This window comes from Myotis davidii, unplaced genomic scaffold (assembly GCF_000327345.1).
Source record: "Myotis davidii unplaced genomic scaffold, ASM32734v1 scaffold240, whole genome shotgun sequence".
NCBI lineage: Eukaryota > Metazoa > Chordata > Mammalia > Chiroptera > Vespertilionidae > Myotis > Myotis davidii.
The window spans coordinates 2,691,037-2,709,025 of NW_006292334.1; the positions used below are offsets into that span (position 1 = coordinate 2,691,037).

Genomic DNA, 17,989 nt, shown 5'->3' on the forward strand with positions numbered 1-17,989 from the left:
GAGAGTTTGCCTCAGTGAGGTTCACCTCTGAACGCGTCTTCTGATGGCATTGCCCATGTTTTGCTGATATCTTCTGGACAATCCACACTCCTCTTGTCACAGTTAATTGAACATATTTAGATTCTGTGTCCTTGTTCTTTTCTTTCCCTCATTATTTCAAGAGATAATGTACTACATGTAGGCACTTTCCTAGGTATTGGAGAGGTACCTTATTTGTGTCTGCAGATAGTTTTCAGTTGGGACTTAGGCAAAACTCAAAGTTCACTTGAACTGATAATTTTTTATCAGCGATAAATCTAAGAACATGTGCTTCCTCCATTCTGTTCTATAAAATATCCACCTCTGATTTTGGATTATGCTGGCTTCTTTTTAATTTTTAAAACGTTTCCATCCTCAGAACCCTACGCTCTGCTTGCTGTCTGCTCTGCAGAGCACTCTGGCTTTTGACCTCAGTCATTATTGGATTCTGATGGGAGGGTGCCCATTCAACTCTCTCTGGTAGGAAAAGAAATAACCCAATGGGGCCTAACTTGAAAACATCTACCCATCGGCCCATGCTTGCCAATTAAACTGGGCAAAAATAAGAATGTTATAACGCCTCTTGGGTAACATCATAAACATTTTCCACCCCTCCCACACACATTTATAATAACTGAAGGAAATTTACCATGTAATTATCATAACAAATGGTATGTGGGTTACCTACTGTAGACTATAGCAACATGAATGAGCAAGTAGCAAGTTCATTAACTGAAACCCCCAAATAGCCAAATGTGCTCAGTTCAAAGTTCGTGTTTCTTATGGTCATGCTTATGATTTATTTTGCATATACCTGGTATATTTCTGCTAGTATACGTTGCCACAACCTTTTGCAGCGGGAGTTCAGGATCTGAAGAAGGGGTCGATGCACAAATGAAAATACTATACAAGAAATATGAATTTAGAAGGCATGGGGGGCCAGGTGGAGACTTCTTTCTTGGAGAGGCACACTGGAACCTGGCCTTATATGCTTTTTATTCAGTTTTAGATACACATCTTGCTCTCAGTAAAGCACGAGAAACAGGTAGCAGACAGACCGTCTCTAAGGTCAATGAAGATCAGTAAAGATCAGTAAGGTCCAGTAAACATTTACTTTGAGGCTATTAGGTCAGGAAATTGCTTCCAGCCACCGCTATCTCAACACAGCCCTGCTAAGTCCAAGGTCCATCGGCCTTCTGCATTCTTTGGTGCACTCTTATGATAGTACTGAGAAAGCGGTGGCTTCCCGCATACGTTTTTAGTTTATGTGAATATATAAAATGTATTATTATTTCCTAATGTTCTACAAAGAGTATAATGATCTACATAAAATGCCATGACCATTGACCCCTTTACTTGAATCCTTTCAGGATTTGCACACCTGGAGGCCCTAGCACTGCTTGAGGAAACATTTTTGGACTCCCTAATTCACACAACATCCCATCACATCTTAAGCCAAATGCCTGACTTCTTTTTTTAAAATATATTTTATTGATTTTTTACAGAGAGGAAGGGAGAAGGAAAGAGAGTTAGAAACATCGATGAGAGAGAAGCATCAATCAGCTGCCTCCTGCACACCCGCTACTGGGGATGTGCCCGCAACCAAGGTACATGCCCTTGACCGGAATCGAACGTGGGACCCTTCAGTCTCCAGGCCGACTCTCTATCTGGTGAGCCAAACTGGCTAGGGCAAATGCCTGACTTCTTTCTAGCAAGATTAGCTTATGCAAAGTTCCTATGCTGAAAACTTAGAGTAAAAGTGGCCCTCCTCTGCAGCCTTAGATAGAAAGCTCTATTGCTTATAAATGCCTGCTGTTGGCTCCCCTTCCTCCATTTAACTGCATTTCAAACCATCATCTCCAGATAGAAGAGAATTGCGTTTATCTTCAGCATCAGTCCTTTTATGTGCTCCTGGATATAGGTATCTTTTCTCCCTGATACATGTACCCAGGCAAGGAAATTTCAACATCATTGTAAAGAATAGCAAAGAGAAAGGATCAAAATGACCACTTTAATGAGAAAAGTGAACAATTTTCAACTGGATAATGAAATAAATCTATTTTTTCAGTTATATATGGATACCCATATATACATATACACATATTTGTCTGTATACACTGAGTCACAATATAAGATCTGTTTCTTATTGTGTCATATTAAAAATTTGTGCAACCTACAGGTATACAGGTGAAACAGATGGGTACATTTAAGCCAACCTATACTGGTTCTTCAGGTACTTCTTTTTGTGATCATCAGTTAAAAATTCATCTAAATAATATTTACATTGCAAATTGCTTAGTGTGCTCATCCACCAATGAGCACTATATAAATGAGAACTTCTTTCCACCTACACTATAAGATCAAGAATTCTGCACACATATCCCAACACCCATATAGATCTATTACCACACTTTGCCAGTCATTCTGCCATGTTCACTTTCCTCTGCCCAGACTGGCTGTACAAGACATTGGTATAAATCAAAATACTTTCCCCTGTTCAATGGTTAGAAACTCAAAGATGATTTTAAACTCAAAGACAATTTGGAAACTTCCCTATAAGTGACCGTGTCTCATCATCTCACTTGAAGGCTCACTAGAGTCATGAAAACACATCTCAGTTTTGACTCCACCCAGGAAAAATTTGACTGCAGATCAGTGATTTCATCTGCTGCCTGGCCACAGATGGCCTAGAGAGATCAAAGTAAATTCATCTCCATTTGACCATACAGGGACTCTTCTTTCCTGAAGGCTGGGTATCTGCCAAACCTTGTTCACTAGGTAGAATATATAGATAATCTCTCTTCCCACCATCGGTTTGACTTTTCTTTGTTCCCCACTGGACACCCTTTAAGAATAAAGAGAGTAACAATTCTTCTCCACCCAAACCACCTGGTTGAACTCTTGGCTCCACCATCTTTCATCTGAGTGACTTTGGCTCATAGTTGCTCAAGTCATTGTGCCTTAATTTCTCCATTGATAACATGAAACCAGTAATAATATCTTGTACCACATGATTACATGAGTTTATTGCAGCGAAAGTACTTAGAACAGTGATTAGCAAATAAAAGTTCTTGAACATTTTATTATTAAAGAAAGTTGTGGATTAAATAAGAAATGCTGCTTTGGTGAACATATAGTTTTCCTGGTACTTCCATCATTCTTGCTACTGTTTGTAGACAAGTCAATAGTTAACAGACAGTCTGCTTTTTCCTGAGGTAGGTTGTTTGGTATAAATATCTCAAGTACCCAATGGAGTCACTCACTGGTTGGTTTTTCTGTGAAGTATTGTGCTAGTTATCACTTTCAGCCGGCTGCACCTTCTTTCTCTATTGCAGGTGAAGATCCCAATGTGTGAAAATGAAGTCCCAGTCAACCATGATCTGCTGTTTAATGTTATTTCTGACCACAGAATGTTCTCAGTATAGAACCAAGATCCACATAAAAGTAAGTAGAATGTTCTCTCTATAGGTCCAAAAGCCCCTTGAGAAAACTGGCAGTTCGTCTAGATGGCTAGTTTTATGACAAACAACATGTCATGTTAAAGACATTTTCAAATGGCTGCCATTTTACTCTTGTCAATAGTAGTTTTCCAGAGACAGGAAGAAAGAAAATTTGAGAGATGGCTGGGACTTGCAACAGTATAGTTGCAAGGTGTAGCAGGGTACAACAACAGAGTAGAAAAATCACTTTGAAACCACAGAGAATATAGAGAGGCAGCAATTGAAAGGAGGAAGTACAGTCATGATCTTCTTAATGACAGGGATATGTTCTGAGAAATGCATGATGAGGTGATTTAGGTCATTGTGTGAACACCATACAGTGCACTTACACAAACCTACACGGTATAGTGTATTACACACCTAGGCTACATGGTGTCTCACCATGGTCGTACACATGGTCTGTCATTGACCAAAGCATCATTAGGTAGGACATGACTGCACTATCCTGGCAGTTAGGTGACAGATTTGGATTCAGACCTTAACTTTGTTTGATTCTTGTTAGTTACACAAGTTGCTTCACTTTTCTGAGTTTTAATTTACTTATCTATAATATGAAGGGTATGGTTTTTTTTTCTTTTAGATAAACTTGATAGTTCTTTATAGCTATAAAAGAATTTGTGATTCCATTAGTACAACCAAATGCTTACTTCTAGTATCAGTTCATTTCTCTTTTTCTCAATATATGCTGGAGTACATAAGCTGCATTTCACAGTTACAGTTAAGATAGGCAGAGAACAGCTTAGTGCTGGAATTGTCCTCTGCGTGGTCTCTCTGAACACTTAGACTTTCCAAAAGATGGACGTAATCCACTAACCTGTCCGTCAGAGCCCAGGTGACCAGCGACAAGGTTCTAGTCCTTCTTGGAAGGCAGTGTGTTCTCTGTCCACGCTCACATCCATGTTTCCTTCAGCAAGTTCCTGTGGTATCAGCACATGAACCCGCTGCATTTTTCTTCCTAGTCCTGAACACATTTTCTCTTCACATCCACATGGAGCCTCTAAGTTGAGATGAGAGAGGAGAATTCCACAGTAAAGAGGACCTTTGGGAATTTGTGTTTTACAGGATGGAGATAAACATCAACATCCTGAAGAGAAACCCAAGACTGGAAGGATACAAGGTATGTGGCTACAGAAGAGTCTTCTTCCATTTGAAGATATGGCAAGCATGTCCCAGACCACAAGTCTTCCAATAAAATATAAAAATCTCCAGGACTCCAATGAATAATGACTATCAGATCTTTTGTTATAGTCCCACAATTCCCAGAGGTTTTGTTCATTCTTCTTTTTTTAAAGTCTATTTTCTCTATATTGTTCAGATTAGGTAATATCTACTTTTGAATTCACGGATTCTTTCCTCTGTCCTCTTCCCTCCTGTTCTTTTTTATTTTATTTATTTTTTATTGTCTAAAGTTTTACATATGTCTTCTTTTTTCCCAATTGACCCCTCCCCCCAGCCATTCCCACCCCAGGCAAGCCCCCACTTTCCAGTGTCTATGTCCATTGGTTATGCTAATATGCATGCATACAAGTCTTTTGGTTGCTCTCTAACCCCAACCCCCTCCCCTGCCATTTGTCTCTGGATCTATTCTTGTTCATCAAATTATGTTGGTCATTATATCCCACATATGAGTGAGATCATGTGATACTTATCTTTCTCCAACTGGCTTATTTCACTTAACATAATGCTTTCCAGTTCCATCCATGCTGTGCTGTTGCAAATGGTAAAAGTGTCATTGGAGTCCTGGTAGCAGTGAGCACTAGCCACACATACTTGATGAAATTTTCAAGAAACATCTCAGGAATGGTCAACAGTGGTGAGGGAGGAAAGGGTGCAAAGCTGGGGTGGAAGAATATGGAACATGCTTCAATGTCACTGTAGCTTACAGCCTAGTTTATAAGGACATGTTGACCGTCCCCTGAAAACTAGATGCAAATTGCGTGAGAATGATCAGGGGTTGGTGGTGGTGCTGGGAGTGCTGCCTGAACAATAGAGACAAGAGCCTGGAAAATATAGCCTGCACCATTAGTGTGACCCAGTAGTACCACAGAGCCTGGGAAATGTGGTTGATGTTTACTTTTCTAGATTTTCCAAAGTGGCTACATAAATAATAGATGCTCCTAAACATGATGGACAGATAAGTATACAAATGATCTCATCTGTACAAATAGAAAAAAATATATAAAAATATCTAATAAGTGCTCAATGTTTACCAATAGTGATAGATTTTCTTACAATTATACCATTATCCATGGCATAGTCAATGAAGAAAGTTGGCAAATATTCACAGATTCTAGAATAGTAGATAAGTGTTCATTTAAAAACCCACAAGGAAAATCCATTTGAAATAACAAGCTAACAAGAGGCAGAAGAGGGGAAAGGACATTATTCATTCATGTCTTCATCTAAAGATATTTTTGTATTGCTTCAATGTACGTAATGCTTTGGTCCTGAGAGGTATGTTGAAGTGGTGTCAGATAGATATTGTATTGGTGAGACTGGTCACTCTTGAGAAGAGAAAGACAAACTATGTAAGTATTTATTAGTCATAAAATAGTGAAATCTTGTGATTCTCACCCAAATCATAGGAATAAACTGGATTCTGCACATTCATGACAAATATTTTTGGTGGCAGATAAATCTCTACTTAGATATGGAATTGAAAAAGGAAAGAGGAGAAAATTGGAGATACTTTATTGAGCATTTATAGTCGAAGTGCTGCACAAGATGCTGTCTCTCATTTAGTGTTTGTAACAACACCATGGTATCATCTCCAAATTATATAAACTGAGAGGCACTCAGTTTAAATAACTGCCAAATTGATACACTGGGTAAACCCACTTGTTTCCTTTCTCTGTGAATGGAGTCATCCATAGAGCTATCCAAGACATAAATGTGGGTGTATTCTTACCTCACAGCCAAATCACCACGTCATATTGATGTCAACACCCTAATAGCTCTCAGCCTCATTTACTTCTCTCCATTTCCCTGCCACTCTCCTAGGAATACTTCAACAGCTTCATTTCTGGGCTCTCTGCCTCAAGTCAATTCACTCTACCCACGGGCCAAAATAAGTCTGCCACCAGGTTTTGTAAATAAAGTTTTATTGGAACCCAGCCATGCCCATTCACTTACATATTACCTTTGACTGCTTTCATGCTACAAAGGCAGAGTTGAGTAGTTGTCACAGAGACTGTATAGCCCACAGTGTTGAAACTATTTACTCTGTGATGAGTATAGTGATATTTAGCAAATAAAAATATAAGATTCCTGGTTAAATTTAAATTTCAGAAAAACAATGAATAAGAATGCATGGACCATATATACCCTAAAACATTATTCATTGTTTATCTGAACATCTTCAGTCGGTCCTCATTATTTGTGGATTGTGTATTTGCAAATTACCCTACTCTTTTGAAAGGTATTTTTAATCTCAAAAATCAACACTCACAGTTCTTTCTCCATCATTCACAGAACAGCAAAAAAATTGAGTTGGCTGGGTGCATGTTCCCAGCTGAGGTTGAACTAGTGGTTCTCTGCCTTCTTGTTCCAGCTCTCTTACCACACACAGTGTTCTTTGGGTGGCCTATGTCGTGCCAGGTATTTTGCTTTTTTGTTGGCAATCTTGCTGTTTAATATGGCCCCCGAGTATAGGGTGAAGTGCTGTCTAGTGTTCCTAACCAAGCTGTGATGTACCTTCTGGAGAAAACGCCTGTGTTCGATAACCTTTGTTTATATGCTATCATGAGTTATAGCACTATTGTCCATGAGTTCAAAATCAATAAATCAACTATTGGTTATATAAGGTGACTTTAAATAAAAACACACATAAAACAAACATAGATTGATACTGATCTGTTGAACACTTTGTGAGCAGAAGCTCCTAGAAACCTTCTATTCCCCTAGGAACGATGGCTCAGTATTTGCTGATTCAGTGTTTATGGCAGCGACTTCATAGGAAATAACTACTGCAAATAATGAGAATCGACTGTATCTGAAAATAAAATTAACATTTATGTGAGCATCCTGTGTTTTATTTGACATTTATATGATCCTTTACAGAAAAGTGTGAGATTCCTGCTCTATGCTACTTTTAATTTTTTTTCAAAAACAAATTTAATCTTGTTTTCTGGTAATGCCCATATTAGCACAGCATTCAAGGTCCTTCAGGACTTAACCACTGCTTCTCTCCCCTTCCTCATCTCTGGCCCTCTCCCCTCAGATGCTCTGAGCTAGGCTTTCTGAAAGACCTGTGATTCCTCCTTTCCACCCACTGCCTAGACATCAGCTTCACAACCTGCCTGGCAGGTCTGTCTTGTTGCTAAGGACCCAGGTCAATATCACCTCCTTTGGAAGCAACATCAAATCCCCAGTATGAGCCCTCACCGGTGTGGCTCAGTGGATAGAGCGTCGGCCTGCAGACTCAGGGGTCCCGGGTTCGATTCCGGTCAGGGGCATGTACCTTGGTTGCGGGCACATCCCCAGTAGGGAATGTGCAGGAGGCAGCTGATCGATGTCTCTCTCTCTCTCATCGATGTTTCTAACTCTCTATCCCTCTCCCTTCCTCTCTGTAAAAAATCAATACAATATATTTTTAAAAATCCCCAGTATGAGTTTGATGCCCCCATCGAAGTGTGGGACTGCTAATTAGATCTCTCTCTCTCTTTTCTTTTTCAGAGAAATGTCATGGTCCTTGCATCACTTCATCCAACTGCAGCCAGCCCTGTGCTGAGCACTTTCGTGGAGAAATAGGATTTACATGTAATCAAAACAAGTGGCAAAAATCAACTGAAACATGTACAAGCCTTTCTGTGGAAATGCTCTTCCAGGTGACGCATTTGCATATTATTAGCAACAGGAGCCAATCCCTCAGGAAGTGGTAGAGGCATTTTTAACATGTTCTATTGAGTATAAGTCTCAGGTTTGGACTCAGGAAAATCTATAGAACAGGTTAAATTTGTCTCTTCTTCTTCCTTACCCAAACTCAAGTTCTCTCCTCACTCTCCACTCTCTCTCCCTTTCAGAATCCTTTCTTAAAAACAGATCTGAAACTCATTTATGTAATAGTAAATGCTTGGAGGATAACGTTTTAGCTTTATTTTTTAAATATTTTTATTGATTTCAGAGAGGAAAGGAGAGGGAGAGAGAGATAGAAACATCAATGAGGAAAGAGAATCATTGATTGACTGCCTCCTGCATGCCCCTCCTCCTCCCCACTGGGGATGGAGTCCACAACCAGACTTGTGACCTGACCCGGAATCAAAACCTGAGCCCCTAGTTTATAGGTTGATACTCAACCACTGAGCCATGCTAGTCGGGGTAAAGTTTTAGCTCTAAAGGTGAATTTGCTTGTCTCTGGGCTACCTAATTAATCAACTAAATGTGTCTAGAAACAAATTCATTTTCATTTTTTTTCTAATACTTTCAATCACTTGACCAAAAGAAAGGATAAATGAGTGACCCAAAGGGAATAGCAATGCAGTGAAAACAAAACAAAATCTGAGTTAGTCAAAAAGGTTTGGCTCAGTGGATAGAGCATCGGCCTGCGGACTTAAGGGTCCAAGGTTCAATTCGGGTCAAGGGCATGTACCTTGGTTGTGGGCACATCACCCCTGGGGGGCGTGCAGGAGGCAGCTGGTCGATCTCTCTCAATGATGTTTCTAACTCTCTATTCCTCTCCCTTCTTCTCTGTAAAAAATCAATAAAATATATTTTAAAAAATCTGAGTTAGAATGAAAATATCCTGTTTTATGTTCTTTCACTTATGCACCATGTACACCTACCTTCTCTCTAATCCCGTAGAAGCACAAGGATCTCTGCCTTTTGTAAAACTTCAACAGTGACTCTGTAAGGGCCATGGAGGCTCTGTCACTTAGCATAGGTAGGGTCCTTGCAACCCTAGTGGCATTCCAAAGGGAATTAAATGAAGTATATTATTGCTTTGGCTTATCCAAAGTCACATTCTGGGAGACTCTGGGGAAACATATGAGAAAATAAGCAAATAATTTATTCTAATGAGTGAACTCAGCTTTTTGAAACTGCAGTTCCACTGTGTTCCGTGTTTGACTGGCCAATCTCCAACACTATCCTCAAAATTCCTCTTAATGTGGCACCTCTTAAAAACATAATAATTACTAGACCAATGTTTTCTAGAATCTCTCCACATCTCTGGGGAAAACTGTTTCCGTCCTGAGTTAAAGTCTCGGTCCTCAAAAGCAAATTCCAACAGGAAAAGAGATCTCTGCGGGGACTTTGATACAATCCCTTGCCTGTGTGAGACCCCACCTTAACCTCTCTTAGGACCCCTTGCTTCTCATCTATTTTCTTCATGTTGATCCTTTGTGCCTTTATCTCATTTATTCTGATACGTGTTAGGTTATTTATTTTTACTAAAACATTTTTTTTAAAAAAAAACAACAACAACACAGGACTTAAACAGTGCATCACGCCTTTCGGTGGCAGCGCCTTCCATACTTGACTTTCGCGCTCCAGAGCCCAGGGAGAGCGTGGCGCAGGGAATCCGCAGGAGCTGCCCGCGGGACTACGCCTGCATCGTCGACGTGGTGAAATCCGCAGAAGCCACGTCTGGAAACATCGCTTTTATTGTGGAGTTGCTAAAAAACATCTCTACAGACTTGTCTGATAATGTTACCCAAGAGAAAATGAAGGTGGGTATTCTTTGTTAGAAACCGACCATTATCTCCCCGCAAAGCTTGCCCTTTAATAACAGTTTCAAAATATATTTTGCAGGGGAAAAACTAACCACCACAGCAAATATAACAATAACAGAAATTTCACTTCCGTGTTTCACATTGATTCATTCGGGTTTAGGGAAGTTGTCAAAACGTTAGACATTTTTTACATATGTTTGTGGTATAGGATTAATATTTGCAGAAAAAAAATATTACATAGTGATGGCAGTGAGCAAGATCGTGTCTACTCTAGCGTTTCCAACGTTTCCAATTATTTCTGGAGAACATAATTGTTCTGAGAAATGTTAACGGAGCTTCCATTTCTAACAGGGAGATGCAGCAGGTGTAAGGTCTCTGAATTCAAGTTAAGCAGGTTTCCTTCTTTAGACCTTTTAATGTGTGAATGAACTTTGGCACCCTTTATAAGAGTGAGGGAGATAGGAATATGGTATTTCTCAAACTTAAATTATTATAGAATCTATCCCCAGTCTCCTGGGAAATGCTGCCCTGGGCACATAAAAAAGCAGATAAACTTTATCTGTGATACATTTTATTTTTAGCATTCATTTACTTGTCTTCCCTGCAGGCTTATCAGCATGAGATTCAATAAACAGGAAATTTCACGAGAAATATGCCAAATAAGATCAGAAATTTCAGATTTTAGAAACTGACTTTGCAAAATACTGTGTGAATCCTTGGTATCATATCCACTTTTCTCCATTGCAGAGCTACAGCGAAGTGGCCAACCACATCCTTGACACAGCAGCCATTTCAAACTGGGCTTTCATTCCTGACAGGAAGGCCAGCTCAGATTTGCTGCAGTCGGTGAATTCCTTTGCCCGGCAACTCCACCTCCGTAGTGCATCTGAGAACATTGTGGACGAGCCCTTCATTCAGACGAAAGGGTTTCACATCAGCCACAACACCGCGGAGGAAAGTTTCAGATTCTCCGGGAACATGAACAATACAGCAGAGGGGATCTTAGGAATGGTAGAAATTCCCCAGCATGAGCTGTGGAAGCTGCCAGCAAATGCCTCCCAAGCCATCACCATAGCGTTTCCCACCTTGGGGGCCGTTCTCAAAGAAGACCACTTGCCAAATGCGAGTCTTCCCAGGCCGGTAAATGGTCTGGTTCTTTCGGTGATTTTACCAGACCGATTACAGCAAATCTTCCTCACGTTTGAGAAGATCAATAAATCCCGGAGTGCGAGGGCTCAGTGTGTTGGCTGGCATTCCAGCAAAAGGAGATGGGATGAGAAGGCGTGTGAGAAAACATTGGATATCAAGAACAGAGTGAAATGCCGGTGTAACTACACCAATGCAGTGATGTCTTTTTCTATCCTAATGTCCCCCATATCTATAGATGACAAAATCCTGGACTACATCACCTGCGTTGGCCTCAGTGTCTCCATCCTTAGCTTGGTTCTTTGCCTGCTCATTGAAGCTACGGTGTGGTCCCGGGTTGTTGTGACAGAGATATCATACATGCGCCACGTGTGCATCGTGAACATAGCCGTGTCGCTCCTGACTGCTAATGTGTGGTTCATCATATCTTCCAACTTCAGCAAAAAGGCCCAGGGCCACAACTGGTGCATTGCAATAACATTTTTTAGCCACTTTTTCTACCTCTCTCTGTTTTTCTGGATGCTCTTCAAAGCACTGCTCATCATCTATGGAATATTGGTCGTTTTCCATAGGATGATGAAGTCCCGCATGATGGCCATTGGCTTTGTCATTGGCTATGGGTTCCCACTGATCATCGCGGGCACCACAGTTGCTATCACCATGCCAGAGAAAGGCTACATGAGACATGATGCCTGTTGGCTTAACTGGGACAATACCAAAGCCCTTTTAGCGTTTGCCATCCCAGCCTTGGTCATTGTGGCTGTCAATCTTCTTGTGGTTTTGGTTGTTGCGGTCAACACGCAGAGGCCCTTTATCGGCAGTTCCAAGTCTCAAGATGTGGCCATAATTAGGAGGATCAGTAAAAACGTTGCCATCCTCACCCCGCTGCTGGGACTGACCTGGGGTTTTGGAGTCGCCACTCTCATCAAAGGCAATTTCCTGATATTCCACATAATCTTTGCCATGCTCAACGCTTTCCAGGTAAGTTCCAAGAGGGAGACTTACTTTATTAATTAATGTTATCAATTAATAGTTCACTTATAAAATATTATTTTATAATTTGTTATTCCAACAAAAAATAGCTATGCTTTAAAAATATAGAACACAAAATATTTCTTCCATTTCCCTTCATATCTTAGAGCAGCGGTTCTCAACCTGTGGGTCACAACCCCTTTGGCGTTCGAATGACCCTTTCACAGGGGTCGCCTAAGACCATCCTGCATATCAGATATTTAGATTATGATTCATAACAGTAGCAACATTACAGTTATGAAGTAGCAATGAAAATAATTTTATGGTTGGGTCACAACATGAGGAACTGTATTTAAAGGGCCAGAAGGTTGAGAACCACTGTGAGACATTTAGTTGTGGCATCTCTCACCCTGTTGATTATCAAGTTGCATTGAACTGATCAAGCTGGTTGGGTGAAAATTTACTTCCTTCCCTCCTCACTGATCCACCTGGATCCCTCCTAAAGTTTCCGTGGCAGAAGAAGTTGACCTGCACTTATGGAGGACTAGTAGGTCAGGGATGTGTGTGAGGCTACACTCATGTGTCATGCCTCCAAACAAGCACAATTTTTATCCTTTCTCAAGTATTTTGAGAACTCAGTGAAATGAATCATTTTCCATGATTGTGCCATTCTCTTTGAGTGTTAACCAGTCAGGGGTTCCCACGCCTCTATCCCCTGTGATGTAATTGACAGTTGCCATTCATAAAACGAAATCCTGCCACGTGTGACCAGATCCCAGGAAAGTCACTTCTCTCAACGTTCCACCTGCAAGATAAAAAGATGGATCTAATATGATCTCTACTGTCTTTTATTCCTTAGCATACTTGATTGGCACGATGATCCCTCTAAGAGCTGCTTTACTTCATCTTGGCTGCTAAGCTTACACATGTGGGAAACTGTCATTAGCTAGGCTGCTTTCCATACCTATGGGTAACAGAAAATCTTGCTAGTTTATGTTCTTAATTATGTTTTGAATCAGGAGTTGGCAAACTATGGCCTGTTGCCTGTTGTAAATGGTATTGTTGGAACACAGCCACACTCAATCATTTACATTTCGCCCATGGCTGTTTTGGAGCTACAATGGCAAAGTTGAGGTAGTGGTAACAGAGACTGTATACCCTCAAGGCCTAACATATTTATTATCTGTTTGTTTTAAGCAAAAAGAAAAAAAATTGACTAGTATTTAAATAATAACTGCATAATAAAGCAGCAAAGTGTTCCTATTAACATGTCATCGCTACTATATTTAGAAATTTGGCATTTAAAATATAAAGCAAGCTTTAAAGACATGCCAACTCAGATGAATTATATATCTTACTCATAAGTCTTTAGTAACTATAGAGACTATTTATTTCACTCATTCCCTTGCATTACTTTAAAGAGAAACCTTTGACTTAAGTGTTGTTTTGTTGTTGTGTTGTTTGTTTGCTTGTTTTTTGAAATCAAAATTTCTTACACTCACATTATATCTCCCCAAGTCTGGAGGAGAGAGGATTTCCACCAGTTACTCTGGTGACTAATGACCTCATCTATTTTTACTTTGCAACTTAATTAAACCTCAGAATGTTCTGTGGTTTGGTTCAGATCATTTATTTGTCTCCTTTCTTGATAGAAAGGAAAATACTAAGACACACACTTGTGACTCACATTTTACAATTTCAGTCTTCTGATCAATGTTTCTTCACCATGAAAAACCCAGATTCCTTCCACTCTCATGACGAGATCCAGATTTTTCTTGGACATCAACTCCCAACATTTAAAAAGATTGGCTTCCAATGATTGTGACTTTATAGGTGACCAAGTGTTTAAACTTGAGGAGATTGACCTTATCGGTTTCTGTAGTTTTTCTTTTATCCAGACACTTCTTCCACCAGCGCAGAGAATTTGGTGTGAAAATAGTCTAGAATACAAGTTTCATCTCCTCAAGATACCTTCTGTTACTGTGACTTTGAGTTGCAAGATCCCATGTCATGTCTCACTGTCATCATGAGTAAGAACAGCTCACTTAATATTTGGAAAGAAAGTAAACAGATTTAATAAGGTTGAAAACTCTATCCTACATCTATAGCCATTTAATAAATGTCAATCATCATCATGCACAGACATGAAGGTGATCCTCTTTCTCTGAGGTGCACTCAAGAAAATACACATCAATGCATTTTTCTCTGAATCAGTGGTAAGTGAAGTTTTGAATGTCTGATAAGAGTCCTGGGAGGTATCTAAAAGAGTGGTAGTAACATAACAGCCGATATGTTGCCTGCAAAACTTTCCCTCATACTTCTGTTGAATTTTGCCACAGGGGTTCTTCATCTTGCTGTTTGGAACCATTATGGATCACAAGGTAATTTGAATTTGTTTCACTCATTGTGAATGATTTTCATGTGGCTGAGGGAAGCAGGAGGAAGCAGCAGGCTTGATTAGAGAGCATGGTTCAGGGGAGGTGAGTTAGGGGGTGGGGTTCAGGGCATCAGCTGTGAGCAGGAAAGGAAAGAACTCTATTCTCTCATTCCCAGCACATCATCAAGTCAACAGGAGGCTCTATGTGCGTACAGTTGATGAAAACAATTAAAACCATACCTACAATTTAAATCTTAATAGTAAATCTCATTACACCACACCTTAACAATTATCTAAGCATTATTATTTGCCAACCACTATGCTAAGCCATCTGATGCTGCTTCTGCCAGTGTGACTGGTCTCCCAGTTGCAGGACATGAACTGGGCATTGGGGATATTGTCATTTCTTCACTGTCATTGCTTCGTCAGATAAGAGATGCTTTGAGGATGAAGATGTCTTCACTGAAGGGGCCAACAAGAGTAGCAGAGGTAAGCCTCTCCCTTTTGATCTCAATCCTGGAGGGTCAGTGTCCTCCTGCAGAGAAAAATATTATAGGTCAGGATTCATGATTTTTCAGCAAAGAAAATCATTAGGCCTACCTTCCTTCATTCATTTCTTCACTCAACAAATATTGCAGTATCCTCCTAAAGCTTAAGTGAAGCAGAATATACTCAAGACAATTTTCCACATTGGATGTATTTCAACCTGACATTTGGACCACTAAGTTGGGAAAACATGGACCCAGTATCATAAATTTATAAAATGCTAGTGGGTGGAAATGAGAAATAAGTCAGCTTACTCATTTCATAGGTAAGGAAACCGAGGCTCAGATTACTTGAGACTTGCCCAAGGCCACCCAGCAAACCATGGAAATTAACATTCTGCTTGCTCAGGACTCTTTTAGTAAACCATACTCCCTTGGATTGATGTGTCTGTGTTCTTATAGCTCTTGAAGATGACTTTTGTCCAAGCTATCTGTCTTTTAAGATACCAACTACCATTGCTATCATTGCTATATTAATTAGAAAGAAGTCATTCATTCAACAGTTTCTCAACAAGAACTGCTTCCTTAAAAACAAACAAGTTTCTGAACACATTAGGAACCAGCATTAACGGTTAGCTAGTATTGAGTATAACTTTTAACATAGTTCACCAATTCTATGATAGACATTCTCTTCACCTTTTAACATTTCTGAAATTGGAATGTATATTATAATTAGTGGCATGTTATAGTTTAATTGGCAATTTCTTTTTTTTTCTTGGTGGAACATAAAAATAATGATGTAGCTTCCAAAGTTAGATTCAGTGAAAAATGGTAACTTAATACTGTGTCATGTAGGTCCTTCTCTGCGTGTCTTCATTTTTGCATGTTTATGTCTAGGCAGGCACACATATACATATACATATAAATATGTGTGCATTTGTGTCAATGCAATTACTCATTGATATCACTGTTATTATTGTTCCTATTTAGAATGCATCATTAAGCCCAACCAATGGATCTAAATTAATGCATCGTTGAAGATGAGATGTGAGTATTAAAAACTCAAGGAGAAACTTCACCTGCAAGTTGTGACAGACCACTCAGTGCCTCTTGTGAACACGCCCTTCCCTACTCAGTGATGCTGGAGTGAGGTGGGAAGAGAATAGATGGACGTACCCTTCAGAGAACAGAAACGTCTTGATTGACCAGCACATTAATGAGAATATGTACATCTTCTTTAAAACCTACAGAACCAAGTCAAAGCACACTTGTTTCTGTCCTCAATGAGAGGATGCTGCCATCACACCTGCACTGATACAGGATACACCCTTGCTGTCCATAGCGCGCACACACCTAATTCCATCTTGGCAGTGAGTGGTGACCCTTACAATAGACCGATTGTCCAGAAGGAAGACTTTGTTGATTAAAATCACAAAGCAACAAGCCTGTATCTCCATAATGAAGTTAGGGCCAGAACCATTCCTAAGGGGGCATGGGTGGAGTTGTAGCAAACTAGCTGTCTACTCACAGCCAACCTATGAGACATTTCTACACAAGGGAAAACAAACACTAGGCATCCATGAAGGAAGAACAAGTTACAAAATGGCAGGCTAAAGCCTGAGCAGTAATAGGGGAATGTCGGCAGGAATGATCAATCTTGGTAAGGTTTCGTCTTGGAGAGTTTATGACCTTTCTTCATGGATGTTGATGGGTCTCAGGTTTTGTTTTTAAGAACCACCTGGCAACAGGCACATCCTCTTTTTTAAAAAATATATATATATTTTATTGATTTTTTTACAGAGAGGAAGGAAGAGGGATAGAGAGCTAGAAACATCGATGAGAGAGAAACATCAATCAGCTGCCTCCTGTACAACCCCCACTGAGGATGCGCCTGCAACCAAGGCACATGCCCCTGACCAGAATCGAACCCGGGATCCTTCAGTCTGCAGACCGATGCTCCATCCACTGAGCCAAACCGGTCAGGGCACATCCTCTTTTACATTCCTTTCTGTTCTGAGTCATGGCCCATATATTCAGCAATGGGGCAAGGCGAAGGCAAATCTTAGGGAACTAAAGAACCCTAAAAGGACTTCCTCTGTCACAGCTTCTAAAAACCTGATGTGCTGGTGTCCAGAGAGAGGGAGGGAGGGTAAGAAAGGCTTTGTTACCCACATTGACTGGCATGTGTGGGTGCTGGGAAACCAGAGGGAAACACTGGCATATTATTCTTAATTAAGCATCTTTACATTTGGGTTTTTATCTGAGCACTTTAAAAGGGAAGAGGGAGGATTTAGTAGAACTTCACAAAGTTTAACTCTCCCCACCTCTGCCCATTTTCTAGCCTCTAGGGCAGCCGTAGGCAAACTACGGCCCACTGGCCGAATCCGGCCCATTTGAAATGAATAAAACTATTGAAAAAAAAAGACCGTACCCTTTTAGGTAATGATGTTTACTTTGAATTCATATTAGTTCACACAAACACTCCATCCATGCTTTTGTTCCGGCCCTCCAGTCCAGTTTAAGAACCCATTGTGGCTCTCGAGTCAAAAAGTTTGCGCACCCCTGCTCTAGGGTTTCTCCATGGTAGAATATTATTATCACATTTATTGATTAGCCATTCACTGAGAGTTAGTTCAGAGGATCTTTTAAAGTTGACCTTTCCATTAAGGTCCCAGTTTGAGCTGTTAGGGAGTTCATTAGACTGTCTCAGCTGGAGGCCCTTCCTCCTGGGCATCGTGTGTCCAGCCATTCTAGAGAAGAGGAGCATGATTGCAGTCTTACACCCAGCTAACGGTGGTAGCAAAAGTTGGAAAAAAAAAAAAA

At 40.3% G+C, this 17,989-nt stretch overlaps 1 protein-coding gene across 2 annotated transcripts in view; it reads left to right on the forward strand.

Moving 5' to 3' along the window:
• The window catches only part of ADGRF4 (adhesion G protein-coupled receptor F4), a 33,494-nt gene that overhangs the window by 4,807 nt on the left and 10,698 nt on the right, over nucleotides 1-17,989 (forward strand). The window contains exons 2-9 of one of the 2 annotated variants that reach the window (XM_006765716.2): nucleotides 3,354-3,462; nucleotides 4,581-4,635; nucleotides 8,193-8,344; nucleotides 9,944-10,183; nucleotides 10,934-12,313; nucleotides 14,644-14,685; nucleotides 15,111-15,170; nucleotides 16,157-16,213. In XM_006765716.2, the coding sequence (XP_006765779.1) occupies nucleotides 3,376-3,462; nucleotides 4,581-4,635; nucleotides 8,193-8,344; nucleotides 9,944-10,183; nucleotides 10,934-12,313; nucleotides 14,644-14,685; nucleotides 15,111-15,170; nucleotides 16,157-16,204 (2,064 nt within the window). In that variant the 5' untranslated portion in view covers nucleotides 3,354-3,375 and the 3' untranslated portion in view covers nucleotides 16,205-16,213. Of the gene's footprint in view, nucleotides 1-3,353; nucleotides 3,463-4,580; nucleotides 4,636-8,192; nucleotides 8,345-9,943; nucleotides 10,184-10,933; nucleotides 12,314-14,643; nucleotides 14,686-15,110; nucleotides 15,171-16,156; nucleotides 16,943-17,989 lie in introns of those variants that run through there. The other variant, XM_015565314.1, reaches the window with a different exon arrangement.